General features: G+C 40.1%; 1 protein-coding gene across 1 annotated transcript in view; it reads left to right on the plus strand.

Moving 5' to 3' along the window:
• Positions 1 to 14,311, plus strand: part of LOC139666043 (cytosolic phospholipase A2 zeta-like) — a 36,691-nt gene that overhangs the window by 10,757 nt on the left and 11,623 nt on the right. The window contains exons 5-19 of the mRNA XM_071545162.1: positions 315 to 355; positions 1,062 to 1,104; positions 2,169 to 2,223; positions 2,459 to 2,586; positions 3,360 to 3,482; positions 5,249 to 5,283; positions 5,432 to 5,570; positions 8,080 to 8,216; positions 8,656 to 8,878; positions 9,626 to 9,743; positions 12,002 to 12,139; positions 12,256 to 12,363; positions 12,619 to 12,798; positions 12,929 to 13,101; positions 13,375 to 13,561. Coding sequence (XP_071401263.1) covers positions 315 to 355; positions 1,062 to 1,104; positions 2,169 to 2,223; positions 2,459 to 2,586; positions 3,360 to 3,482; positions 5,249 to 5,283; positions 5,432 to 5,570; positions 8,080 to 8,216; positions 8,656 to 8,878; positions 9,626 to 9,743; positions 12,002 to 12,139; positions 12,256 to 12,363; positions 12,619 to 12,798; positions 12,929 to 13,101; positions 13,375 to 13,561 — 1,828 coding nt within the window. The remainder of the gene's footprint in view (positions 1 to 314; positions 356 to 1,061; positions 1,105 to 2,168; positions 2,224 to 2,458; positions 2,587 to 3,359; positions 3,483 to 5,248; positions 5,284 to 5,431; positions 5,571 to 8,079; positions 8,217 to 8,655; positions 8,879 to 9,625; positions 9,744 to 12,001; positions 12,140 to 12,255; positions 12,364 to 12,618; positions 12,799 to 12,928; positions 13,102 to 13,374; positions 13,562 to 14,311) is intronic.

Here is a 14,311-nt window from a genome sequence, read left to right on the forward strand (position 1 = left end):
ATGATCAAAATAGTCATTCTAAAATGACAAAATAATGAAGTTTAACAATTCATCAATTTGCTGGGGACCCCCTGGAATGCCCTCTAGGACCCCTGGTGGTCCCCGGACCCCACGTTGAGAACCACTGGCTTAGAGCAACAGTAAATATACACATACTCGCATATCCAATCTGAACACCATCTAGCGTCTCATTGGGGCTAATCCTGTGGTACATCCTCACAGACGCATTGTAACTACTTGACATATCTCATAAAAGAAGAGAATGCAGTTTGATCTAATGATAACACATTATTCTCATGCCCTCGTTTCTTTAGACAAAGGATGAACTCTTGGTGGAGTTTGAGCTACTGGAGAGGTAAATTAATTTTGTATTTTCCTCTGTTTTCACTTTGCTTTCATGCAAAGACGAAGGAAATGACTTGATAGCCTGAAGTTTATGCACACGGAATGCAACAAAAGTTTTTTGTCTTTGGAAAAGCTTTCTAAGATTTATCCTGATTCAGATCCTAATTGTAACAGATCTCATATAGGCTCTCTTATTCACACTTTCTGGACTTGTCCAAGACTATCTCCTTATTGGACCTTTGTTTTTGAGACATTTACAGAAGTATTTGGAATACCATTTGAACCCTCCCCTCTAACAGCAATTTTTGGTGTTGTCCAAAAGGACTTATCTTTATCCAAACAACAGGCTAATTCAGTAGCTTTTGCTTCTGTTGTTGCTATATGCCTGATTCTGTTGAAATGGAAGCAAGAATCACCACCATCACATATTCAGTGGATTAGAGATCTTATGAAGTTTCTCCACCTAGAAAAAATAAAGTATACTCTTAGAGGCTATATATGTATACATATATACATATATTTTTTTTTTCATTGTCCAATGTCTGTATTTAACTTTCTTTATCTTGTTTATTTTTATTATGACCACTAAGATTATTATGATTTGTAATACTCTCTGAAAAGGTACATTTTTCTTTTCTTTCTGTCTGTTGTCTGAAATAGCACTGTTGATAAAAGTTTATAAAAAAAAAAAAAAAAAGTAATTTGTCTTTTTGTAGTGAGGAGCCCAGTCACGAGTACCTCACAAACGGCATCCTAGTGGTAAGTTTTCTCATGTGGGATCCTGACACACCCAAATAAAGACACTCTAGGAACCAGCATGAAAGTAGAGTTCAGAAAAGGTTTATGCAAGGGTCAGACACATTAACAATCTCTCTTTATTCCTACTAGGGCTTACTTGATTGAGACACTAATTTACTTATATCATGACACAAATCATTATGCATTCATTTGAACATCAGGCTGCCTCGCGACACAGAAGCAGGTCTTACCTTCACTATAGCTTGTGCAGACAATAATTGTGCATTATGAGTATACCTTACTTTGATTACAATATACAATAAACAAAAATGTATGTGTTTCCTTGATGCATCCAAAGCATTTGAATACTGTCACCTGTTCTCTTCAACCTTTATATGGATGATCTTTCTAAAAAGTTAAAAGAGTGTAAGACTGGATGTATAGTGGGGAATAGTCTTATTAACCATCTGGTGTACGCTGATGACTTAGTCGTCCTGTCTCCTTATAGTGCTGGCTTACAGCAACTGCTCAGAGTCTGCTCAAGTTATGGTGTGCAGTATGACATTAAATTTAACTCTAAAAAGTCATGATTGCTAAAACCAAGGAGGATCAGAAGCAAAATTTTCCTACATTCTTTATGGCAGACCAAGTGGTCTGGTGGCCTGGTGTGGTGAACAAAGTAAGATATCTGGGTCATATCATCAGGAATGATTTATGTGATGACGATGATGTGCAGCGCCAGTGTTGCAAACTGTATGCACAAGCCAATATGCTGGCACACAAATTTCATATGTGTACAGATGATGTTAAAACAGCTCTTTTTAAAGCCTACTGTACTCCACTTTATACAGCCCACCTGTGGTGCAGTTATAGTAAAGCAAAAATGAGAAAGCTTCAAGTGGCATTTACTTGGACTTGTGAACTGCCATGATCTCGTACATATCTCTGTGCTGTTTTGTCCTCGTATTGTACTTTTTATATTTCTCTTTTTTTGCTGATATGGACCTATGTGTCTGAAATAAAGTTAAACTGAATTGAATTGAATAACCAGAACAACTAATTTCTCTTTGTGCCTCATGTCCCAGGCTGCCCCATTCTCTGCTTTGGATATCAGTATCGACAAGCTACTAAGCAATGAAAGTATGTACTATCAACATCAAACATATTTATTTGACAATTCTGTCCACCTCAATAAGTCATATTGAAATGTACATTAAGGAATGTTAGCGCAATTGTAACTTGGCCTAGGACATACAGTGTTTGCTTGTGTGTGCTCACATGTGACTTATCAAGCAACAATAACATAGTATTCATCAGTATTCATAGAGGCACATGATGTAACATTCATATCTCGCACATTTGCATCTTTTCCCAGAGATTAAGGACATGGTGCTTAAACTAAGGGGCGCCTATCAGGAAGATATTAAAATTCCAAATACCCAGAAAGCAAGAAACCTGCGCTTCTATATCAACAGGGACCTGGAGACAGAACTAGGAGTGGCGGTGAGGTTCAAAGGAATAATTCACTCCAAAATGAAAATTCAGTCATTAACTTCTCACCCACATGTAGTCAAACTCAAAACACAGCTCCTACAGTTATCCCCCGTAGTTCCATCTCAACCTTCTCCCAAACTATTAAAAACAGTGGCCATTTTTCCAAGCTCCAAAAACAGCATCAAATGTCCATCAAATTTCTCAGCTCATGCAGCAAAATTCAAGTGTTTTGTTGCACTTTGCATTCAAAAGTACAATATATACCTTATCATTTCCTATACTTTCCTCCAATGACAACACTTTGTTCTAGAATGCAACAACCTGGTGGCACATGGCGGAAGTCAAAGGACTGTTTGCTACTGTGCTAGTGCGCACCTCCCCCAGACCTTCCGCTGTTTGCTTGCAAATTACTGTTTACAGGATCAGACCATTTATGTTTTTTCACTCAGGGTTCCGGTACATATGCTTTTTCAATACTGTTCTTCTAATTTCTGCCGGAGCAATGTAGGGTGCGCGTTGGCGAATTCTATAACAAAGCAATGTCATTGAGGAAAATTTAGGAGATAATGAGGTAAATGCTGGACTTTTGGACCCACAGTGCAAATGTTTGGCTATAAAACACTGCATGAGCTGTTTCGAGAAATTTCAGTTGAGATTCAACCGACATGGCAGTGAGTAGTTAATGACTGAATTTTCATTTTTAACACAAATTCTCCAGTTTCTTGCTGAAAGGCAAGTGATATCACACAAATAATGCCATTTTCTCTTTTTCTGTGTTGTAGCCTCCAGATAATGATAATGAGGCTAATGATGTAACCGCCTCTGCTGTTCCTCTGTTATCCGCCGTTCCACTCCAGCCACTGCGAGCCGGACATGAAGGCAAAGTGACTCTACCTATTGGTCAGGTACAACAACTCATTATGTCTGTAGCAGGTCTGAGGGGGTTCTTTAGGTGTCAGGGCCAATAGGATACGCAACCTATTGTTCTTTCTTTCTTTCTTTCTTTCTTTCTTTCTTTCTTTCTTTCTTTCTTTCTTTCTACTGCCTTCCCGTAAACGAAAATGCATGAAACTTTGGTCCAGTCCAAAATGGCACATCCTCTGTTGGGGGAGCGTGTCTATGTTCCCTCAGCCCTATGTTCCCTCAGCCCTATGTTCCCTCAGATCAGTACCTCTGCCAATGAGGTAATGTTTTCGCCCCCTAACCCTAACCCTCGCCCCTAACCCTAACCTGCCCCCTAACCCTAAACCTAACCCTCTGATGCTGAGGGAACATAGGGCTGAGGGAAGATAGGGATGACCCCCTCTGATACGGGGACAACTGCCGAAGGTTTGAAAAGTATTTATTTATTCAGATAGGCCCCTTGAGATCACATATCATTTTGAGGGTGTCCTACAATACACAAGAGTTGCAAATCAGTGTCCAGTCAACGATTCAGGTAGTTCATCATCCAAAAAAGTGAACATAAGAGAAGCGTAAACAATAAATAAAAAGAAACAAAGTCAAAACAACATTGAACAAGTAGAGGACCATGCTACAAAAAAGTATAGATACATTAAAAGCATGAGCAAGTAATTTTCAAATGTGAAAATACAGCAGCTCTAAACAGAGTTAATAGATTGTAAATGAAAAAGCTTTTTTACTGGTTTCTGTAGAAACTAAGGGAACAGCAAAGAAAAGTTGATCAGAGTGTCTTAATGGGTATGAAGAATTATATGTTTCTAGTAACTGTTTTAAATAACATGGATCATTAAAATAAATACATTTAAATATAAATAAGGGCCAATGAAAGTGTCTTCTGGAATGTGGAGAAAGCCAGCTAAGTTCCCTGTACATGTCACAGTGATGGATTTGGAAAGGACATCTTAATACAAATCTACAAAGGCTATTATAAACAACATTCAGAGATGAGAGATGGTTTTAGTTGTATTTTGATAAACAATGTCAGCGTAATCCAAAAAAGGTAACAAGAGTTGTGTAACAAGTTTTTCCTGACATGGGAAGAAAAAGTGTTTAGACCTGTAAAGAAGACCAAGACCTAGATTTATTGTTTTTGCAACAGAATCGATAGTCAAACTCCTCGCTCAGTTTTTGATTAAAATAAATTAAAATGGACACACATTAGAAGAAGTGAAATTAGCTACTGAGGCTTGTCAAAAAAATGTATTGAGAAGTTGGGTTGTGGTCCCATTGACTTGCGTGGAGTTGGGCAGTTTGGGGTCTTTTTGGAGCCATCTAGTGGACGCTTTGGCCACTTGGTCCAAACTTTATGAAAATAAAGTGCCATATTCTACAGGTTAAGAAGACGATGTGAACTAATGTTCAGCAAGTTTTCTCAAAAAATATTTTTTTGGCAATATTTTGATTGTTTTTGTCTTGTAAACAATTGCAGTCAGTGGGAACTGGGGGATATTTCACAGTCAGTATCTTGCTCTCTACTATCTTATCTCTCTACTAATTTTCATGGACTTCTTTTCCCCTCTTCCTTATCTTCTTCCTCTTCTTCCTCCTTTTATCTTCCTTCTTTTTACTTTTGTTTCCTCGTCCCTTTTCCCTTTTTTTCTCATAACTAAATGGCTAAGCTGCTAGCAGCTGTAATTTGAATTATTTTTTATTGTATAGAAAAGACTTGTGGCACTGACATAATAATGTGGTATTTTTCCCTTCACAGGACACAGTGGATTTAGAGCTGCAAACACATGATTGGTAAAGTGCTTCCTTAATAACCTCTGGCCTTCATGTAGTATCAGTAGCCACTCACACTCTCGTGTTTGACACCATGAGTGACATGATGCGTCTGTGTGTGTGTGCACTCTTACCTTAATACCCTTGCTTTTACATTGCAAATCCATAGCATGGAGGAGGGTCTCGAGGTGCGTCTGGATTTTGACATCCCACCCCAAGAGAAAGAATATCTAGAAAAGAGGAAAGTCGTGGTGGGACAGGCTTTGCAGAAGCTGCTTGGCCTCAGCTCTCCTCCTGGACCCAAAAAAGTACAGTGCACTTCTTTTGAAATTCATGACATACACCTATCATTTGTATGTTAAAACCATGTTTAACCATGTATGTTTAAGATTTAGTGTCAAAATAAATAGACTCAGGTCCAGATTCACTAAGATTGCATTGTGAGGGTGTAGCAGTAAGTGAATATAGAATTGCACTCAAGGTCAGTAATCACCAGAATAGTGATTTGGGTTCTACTCTTAAAGGCAAATTTATGGTTTCTGCGGTGTGTCCGGTGTTTGCGGTGCAGAGGGTCTGTGCGGCGAGTGCGGAGCTCCGCAGCTGGTCTGCAGAGGGTCCGCACCGAGCTCCGCGCTCCTCTCAAAAAATGAAACTCTGCGGAGGCCTCCGCAAACGCCGCAATCAGTTCAGAGGCTATGATTGGTTAACGGTTGCTATGTTAGTTGGTTACCAGGGAAGTAAGTCTAATCGAGCCAAGTGACAGCTCACAACTGGCAAAAATGGACAATAGGAGGAGATTCAGCGCTCTCCGTGAACACCGCGCTGCTACCGCATTTACCATGAAATGCTGTGCCTTTGTGGAGAGAACGGACTTGCCGTGAACACCGCAAACACCGGGCACACCGCAGAAACCATAAATTTGCCTTAACACTATGGCTGTATATCTGTGACTTAACCAGACAGGACACTACTTTCATGTAAAACAATTGTGTATTTTTTTTTTAATCTCTTTGCTGTTGTGTCAACAGTTGCAGAGGCAATGTTATTCAACCTTTACACTGACACCAACTAGCTGCAGCTTATTGAAGTTGTGCACAACCCCCTGAAATAAAATATAAGACAATGAGCAATTAAAAAAAAAAAAAATGCAGTCTGTAAATTGGATCTGTTGGCGAGGTGACTGTCTCTTCATCCACCGGGGATCATAACTGATTCACTCCACCAGAGGGCGACGCTGTTACTCCCAGCCGGCTCACAGCGCAGCATTCGGAAGTGGATTGGAAGCAGTGAGGCCCGCCAACAGGAATGACAAGGCAGTGCGAAAACAGTCTATATCTGGAGCACAGTCTATTGAAGAAATACAATATTCAGGCAATATGTTGCAGGTTGATCCCACACGCCAATGGCAGCAAGTTAGTTTCTCAGCTCTGAATTTACACGAGCCGCTAAACCCCTTGTATCCTTGCACCTGATACGCTCTGGTGCGGACTGACATGCAAAAGACATAGTGCCTTAGACCAGTGGTTCTCAACGTGGGGTCCGGGGACCACCAGGGGTCCTTGAGGGCATTCCAGGGGGTCCCAAGCAAATTGATGAATTGTTAAACTTCATTATTTTTTCATTTTAGAATGACTACTTTGATCATAGTTTCACTGTTATCTCTCTACCTACAGTACAGATAGTCATGGAATTCTGGACAAAATCATATCTGACAATAAAAATATTCTCAGATTTGGGTCTGAGAGACAAAATCTCATCAAATGGGGGTCCGTGGCCCTAATGTGGACTAAATTAGGGGTCCTTGATATGAAAAAGGTTGAGAATCACTGCCTTAGACAAGCTATAATCAACATTCTATAATAACATGAATAAAGTACAAAGAAGAGAAAAGAAGACAAAAAAAGAAACGTATACAAGTGTGTGTGTGTGTGAGGGGCGGGGGGGGGGGGGGGGGGGTACCACCGCAGTTGTTTGAGCTATGAGCGCAGAATTTAAATCAAGTTGTGGCGCAAACAAATCCTTGAAAAGGGACTACAGCTCAAGTGCCTCTTGTTAAGTTTAATCATTTTATTGCTATCTACTTCATTCCCGTGTGAACAGGACTGTGTCTAGCCTGTATCAGCAAGCCAATTGGTCACAGCAGGACATAGACAGAGAACCAAGAGCTTCGTGGGTTCCTTCTCACAATGATGGGGGAGTTGATGTTGAGAAGTGTTAGTGAATTGGGTGCAATCTTGCATTTGCATGGCCTTGCCTACAAATAAATATTGTGTGGGCAAAATAATTACATTTCTAATTTACATATGCATGACCATGACAGGCACAAAGAGGCTTTATGTTTTGTTTTTTTACCAGTGCTATTAGGCAGCTTTCCACTCATTATGCACAGTTAGTGAATATCTTGGCTTTTCTTATTTGGTCATTTTGTTGATTTAGCGTGTGCTCTTTCCTGTACAAACCTGTAGTGAATCTGGGCCTGAGTATTGAGTCATATCTCTGTGACAAGTTTAACCAGTTTAACATGGTTATTATAGAAAGTATGAGTAACATTTAAACTTAATTTATTTTTTTGATGCAGCAATTCACCTTAACTCTTATGTGGAACCTAGTAAATAAATCTAGGAATTTCAGTTCTATACTCTAAAGACATTTTATATCCTCTAAAATCGTCTTTTTATGTGGATCCTGCAAGTCTTGCAGTTATACAGTATATGCCAACAAGCTGATAATCTCTCAGTAGCAAATGTAGAATCCAATTAGAACATATTATCTTCATATCCATACAGCTATTTAAACATATCTCTGTCCTCTGCCCAGGTGCCTGTAATAGCTTTGGTGGGTTCAGGAGGCGGGACCAGAGCGATGACAGGCCTGTTTGGCAGTCTGAAGGGGCTGCAGCAAATAGGTGTCCTGGACGCAGCCACTTACATCACTGGTGTGTCCGGTTCCACATGGTGAGTTAGACAATTGAGGGATCTGGGTTCACAGTATTTGCACAGTACTGTGTCACAGTATTGCTTATTGGTAAAACCTCATTAACAACTTGTTTGTCTACGGACCTCGTCTTCAGGCGTTTGTATGCTATGCAAACTATGAATGCAAAAGAAATGCCTGATGGGCTTTGTGTACATTATGGCCTTGGCCCCTGCTCCAGAAAACAAATTTTGTCACATTTGCTGACTTTGCTAAGTGTTTCACTTAAATAATGAAGGAAGCAGAACAGGGTCACAGGGCAATGAAGAAGGCTTTCAGACTGTGCCACATCTGCACTAGACCTGTTTCTGTGTTTGATTATATGTATTTCAATCACAGCACCACCATTTTGTACATATTTCCTGTTTTTAAATCATTCTAACTCTTATCGCTCTCTCTAATTCATTCCCATATGAACAGGACTATGACTAGCCTGTACCAGCAAGCCAATTGGTCACAGCAGGACTTAAACAGTGCCATCTCAGCAATGGAGGGGGAGATGACCAAGCGCTTCTTGAGTTCCTTCTCCATTGACAAACTGCAGTACTACAAAGATGAAATGGACAAGAAAAGGAAGGAGGGTCACATTGTGTCACTCGTTGATATGTGGGGCCTGGTTCTTGAGCATATGATCTTTGGGAAGGTAAAGAGCGGTTTCTCTGACCATCATGTTACAATATATAGGCCTCCACGAGTTTAGGATGAGGACGTAAATAGAGGTAATGTTGCACATTTTGATTCCAATTATTCTAGTTCATCTATGAGAATAAGAAACTGCCAATAAATTGTACTTGTATTAGAAGATGCGAGAGGTTGTACCATGAACTTGTAACACAAATACACAAATGTGTACTCCAATCTATAAATTTGAAGATCAAGATTTTGCAAATGTGCAGAACACATTTTGCAAATGCATTTAAAATTGTGAGCTACAATTTCCTTTTTGTGAATCATGGAAAAAATGTGCAGCCGTTAGGGTAGTGTCATCCTACAGAAGCTTGGAAGTTTTGTGTTCATAGTTAAAGCACAGGGGACTTTTATAACATTATATCAATGTTCCCAACACAGAGTATCACTGAAGTATACTAACAAGTTGACAGGATGTTCCCAACACAATTCATTCACTAACATAAAACATATGTCAAGACAACATGTTGCAACCTCACACATCTTATGATTCAAGCACAACTTATTTTGGTAGGTTCGTATTCCCATATTCATTGATTGTAGTTTTTGATTTTCTCTTTTGTCCCTGAAAACATTTGTATGATTGATTTGCAGACTAAATGTTTTCTCATCACAGTAATGACTTGTTAATGTGGAAATATCATGGAGTGTAACAATTAATGATTACGAATTAATGAATCTCCTGTCCTTGTTGGCTTCATAGAAAACCACCAGTACCCTGTCTGACCAGCAGAGGGCAGTAACTGAGGGGCAAAACCCTTTCCCCATATACACAGCTGTCAATATGAAGGATGGAATAACGGGCTGTGAAGCTGAAGCTGGTAAAAATCCTGTATTTTTAACTAACATCATAGCTGAAACAGGACAGTTGAAACTCAATTTGATAAATGTCATGATTTTATACATTTTTTGATGTTCACCTTTACTTAAATTCTAATGATCCTGGACATATTGGGGGTTATTCATATAACTCACTGGCAGGGTTACTCACTATGGGCTCAGGCCGTCACGGCAGAGTATTCATAAATGGGAATTCATAAATGTGAATTAACGGATCTGTTTTACCGGTTGCGTTTTTGCAGGGTCACCACCCCATTTTGATCATGTGCATGTCCCATAAGCGATTCATAAAAACACAAATGCCACCTTGCAGTCAGACGGGATATTTAGACTGACCTGGTAATTCATGTTTAAAAATAAGAAAACTCTCCAATGTGATGGTCTCAGCATGGGAATCAATTGGATATGGTGTGGACTTACCATACCTAAATTAGTCCAGATTTAATCTTGTGGTTTGTATAATTATAATGAAGAGCGAAGATCAAGCAAAAATGACCAGGAATTTATTTAGAAGCCATATCTAAAAATCACATAAGGGGAGCATTCAGGGCTAATGTTCCCTCTAAGCTATGTGTCAAATAATCCCATTGATCAAATAATAATGTCATTTATCAGTCGTTGCTTTCCTTTATCCCCAGAAATTTAATAGATGTTTGGTTTGAGGTTTTAGTGACAAATAATATTAGATTCAGGGACTATGCCATAGTTTAGAACCCCTCATGCTTTTTCAAAACAATTGTACATAATGTGCCACTACCTCTTCTCTTAAAATATGGAGTACTGCTGTGGAGATTTTCGTCTTTCTCTGACATATCTGGTATGGAGTCCATTGATAGCCACCTGGTTCAGACAGAGCCATGTTAGCATGCTGCAGACCGGCGTTTGGACCCTCCCTTGGTCTGAGGCTTATCCATACTCAAGCGGGGACACGGGCCGCCCCCAGTGAGCCTAGGCGACTGGGACGCCTACTGGATTCCTACTTGGATTCATGGATATATTATTCTCATTCATAAACGCCGCTATTGCTGCCGAGTTTCCCTACTACGATGACTTTCGTTGCGTAGAATCCGGAAGTGTGAAAAGGGTCAATTTCTTTTAAATCTAAAATTAGGCGCACCTGTATGTATGTGCCAGGTGCGTCGGAGGAGAAAAGATAAAATCTAAATCTGCCGCACACTGTCTTCACTTACAAGAGTTTTATTTAAAGGTATAATATGTAACATTTCCGCATTAAAATATCTAAAAACGACTAGACCTATGTTATATATTTTTTTGAGTTGTGTACTTACATTATCCCAAATGTTTCCAACAACGTTCAAACCCAGTTTCATTTGGTGGCCTGTCAATGGCGTCATATCCCCTTTACCCCCTAACTTCCTGTCATGGCGTCATATCCCTTCTACCCCCTAACTTCCGGGGAAACACGGGAAACACCAGATGATCCGTCAGAGAGTGAGGAAGGAAGTCGGCCAACTAGCTAGCTAGCCACTCTAGCCGCTCTGTTGTTTTTTTCATTCTATTGTTTTTATCGCTCACTCGTGACGGATCACGATGTCCCTGTAAAAAAAAACTCCCATGATCCCACGCTACTTCACGACATCATTAAACTACGTCTTTTGTTATTGTTTTGATTGAGAGACCCCTAGCGGCAGAAATTACATACTGTGCGTTTAAAGACTCAACGTTTTGGTCATCAGGTATACCTGACAAAAGTGACATGACCGAAACTTGACCGAGATTTTGATTAAATCGAAAAATTTATACTTGACTGTATTGTAAACTTTTTTTAACTGGGATTTAAAAGATGGATTTGAGTTGGTCATGATTCCAAGGTATTTGAATTCTGCGCTCTACGGCGGTATTAGCTTTCTTTGTGAAAAACAGGCTGAAGGCAAACTTGCCTTACTGCGTCAAAAGTGGCCGGCAGTCATTAACTTTAGATGAGAGCTGGTGCCGAGGGGCAGCCGACGCCGTGGCAGCAGCGAGTGGAGAGGGAGGGGGTGGATTTTGTTGTTGTTTAGAGCAGCTTTAATTAACATTTACATTTTCCTTGGCTGTCACCTTGGCTACCACTAAGTATAAGCCAGCAGTCACGTGGCTCTGTCACAGTAACCACATGTGCAAGGTGATTGAGGCCCACGGGCATACATATAGACAAACTATATATTAACAAATTATGAATGAATATGCATATCATAACCACTCCTTTTGTTCTCCCCTTGACTGATCTTGTTTTCAGAGTGGTGTGAGTTCACCCCCTATGAAGTCGGCATTCCGAAGTATGGGGCGTTTGTCCGAGCTGAGGAGTTTGGGAATCAATTCTTCCTTGGTCATAGGATAAAAAAACTCCCAGAAATCCGCATCCCTTATTTGATGGGTGAGAACATGACAGCTCCGTCATGAATAAACTTACTGTCATGTCAATAAATATGCATGGTTCTGCAATATGTGCAATAATACAATTCAATCTTTTTAATATTTCAACCTTATCAGGGATATGGAGCAGTTTCTTCTCTGTCAGCATGACCCAACTATGGCAGCGTGCTACAGGTGCCCAGCCCTCCTGGACTCCTTGGCTAGGACCTGATGTCAGCAACATAGGTACAGCAACACCACATCACCACATTCACCCTATGGTGCCCTGAGGCACACAATCAAACTAAAAATATTTGAAAATGTTTCTCAAGTTGATTTGCTGACTGCTAATGTTGTTCTTGACACAATATTTCATTTTTTTCTTGTGCTGCATGATATCAGATCTATGGTTCAACAACTATGGCTGTAGTTCTTCAAGATGTGTTTTAGTACCAAGGCATTGTAGTTCACATGGTTACCCTCCAGGTGTTTTCTCAACAGAAGTTGACAGTGAACCGTCAACTCTGGACACGTACCTCTTAAATCCAGTGACAGGCGTGGCCAAGATGGTAACTGATTTCTTCAAGAATCGTCCAGTCATTGCCCACATGTACAACTTCATGTGCGGCCTCTTCCTGCACTGGAACTACAATAAACACAGCAACTTTAATGCCTGGAAAGGTAGGCTCCCTAGTCCTTTTTATGCCATCTCTATGCAATATGTAGAGGTGGCACTTTTTATTGGTTTGAACCTCACCATGTGCACCTGATGATTTATCCTTAATAATCTAATTCTCTATCTGCTGATCAGACACACATCCAGATGCCTTCCCAAACAGACTGACACCCGCTGACCCCACACTACGACTAGTGGATGCCGGTCATGCCATCAACATCGGCTGTGTGCCTGTCCTGCGGCCAGAGAGAGATGTGGACCTCATCATATCCCTCAGTTATTCATGGGACCCAGACAATATCTTCAAAGTAAATACAATCATGTGCTCATTTGATTAGAGGAAAAACAGAACATTTAATTGTATCTTGAGTTTGTTATAGAGCTTTTACAAATTATACTTTGTCATATATTTGTCATTTATTTTCTAACTTAGTTTGAACACCAGTATTGGTCAAAAATCCTGATTTTATGTGAATTAAGAAAGTTACTTAAACATTTTTCAGTCTGTGAATGTTTGGTAAAAGCTATTGTGCCATCTAACTCTGTAAATAAGTACATTACTCTGCTGTTCAATCTAACAGGTCTTGAAGAGGACAGCTACTTACTGTAAGGACCACGAGATCCCCTTCCCTAGTATTGACTTTGTCAGACTGGACAATGAGCCTCAGCAGGAGCTCTATGTCTTTGAGGATAAGGAGAATCCCAAAGCCCCGATAGTGCTTTATTTCCCACTCCTCAATGTCACGTACAAAGAGTTCAAAGCCCCCGGTAAGCTGCTGGCCGCATTTCAATGTAGAAATGCTGCCTCCAATAACTGACTTTTTTGATGCATGTACATGTGAAAAGAAGAATAGGGGGAAATGCTCTTGATTTTTTTTGTCTTCATTGCTTACATTCATCTAGTCATCTTACAAAAGATTTGAGTTTAAGAGGTGAAATGGAAGGAATGGAATCTATCCTAGTTAGGTTGTAGTAAGCACTGTTAAGGATGCTTTTGTGAGTGATTGGGTTGATAAAGAGCTATGACTACGGTTTATGGCTCTAACGTAAAGATGTGTTTATTGCAGTTTGTTTCTTTATGTAGCTAGTTATTTATTTATTAAATAAATTACACTTCCAATTTGATCAAGAGAGAGGGATGTATTCATGGTGAGATCTTTCTGCTCCACAAAGCAGAAGTAAAGCTACTACGATTACTGCGATGGTAATCCATTATTTCAGATAACTACTAACAAACGTGTGAAGTTGTTGTCTTTGGTTGCTTGGCAACGCCAGGTGCACCCGTAGCGCAACCGTCCAAGCGCACTTGATAAACGTTGGGTGTTCACTGTCCACTCAGTGCGCCTTGCGTTTTCCAAGCATTTTAGAGCACTGCATGTGAACCGGCCCTTAAACGTTCACACTGGCAATGACTGAAAAACCTGGAGGGGTACGATTGGGAGCAACAGCCTTCCTGATCTGATACCAGGTGGTGTGTTGTTATTGGACTTCTATGCTAGCCATGAATTGTTCATGATA

The sequence above is a fragment of the Centroberyx affinis genome, unplaced genomic scaffold (genome assembly GCF_046629955.1).
Source record: "Centroberyx affinis isolate AG114_WGS23_722 - 3 ecotype Tasmania unplaced genomic scaffold, CSIRO-AGI_Caff_v1 ptg000023l_1, whole genome shotgun sequence".
Taxonomy (NCBI): Eukaryota; Metazoa; Chordata; class Actinopteri; order Beryciformes; family Berycidae; genus Centroberyx; species Centroberyx affinis.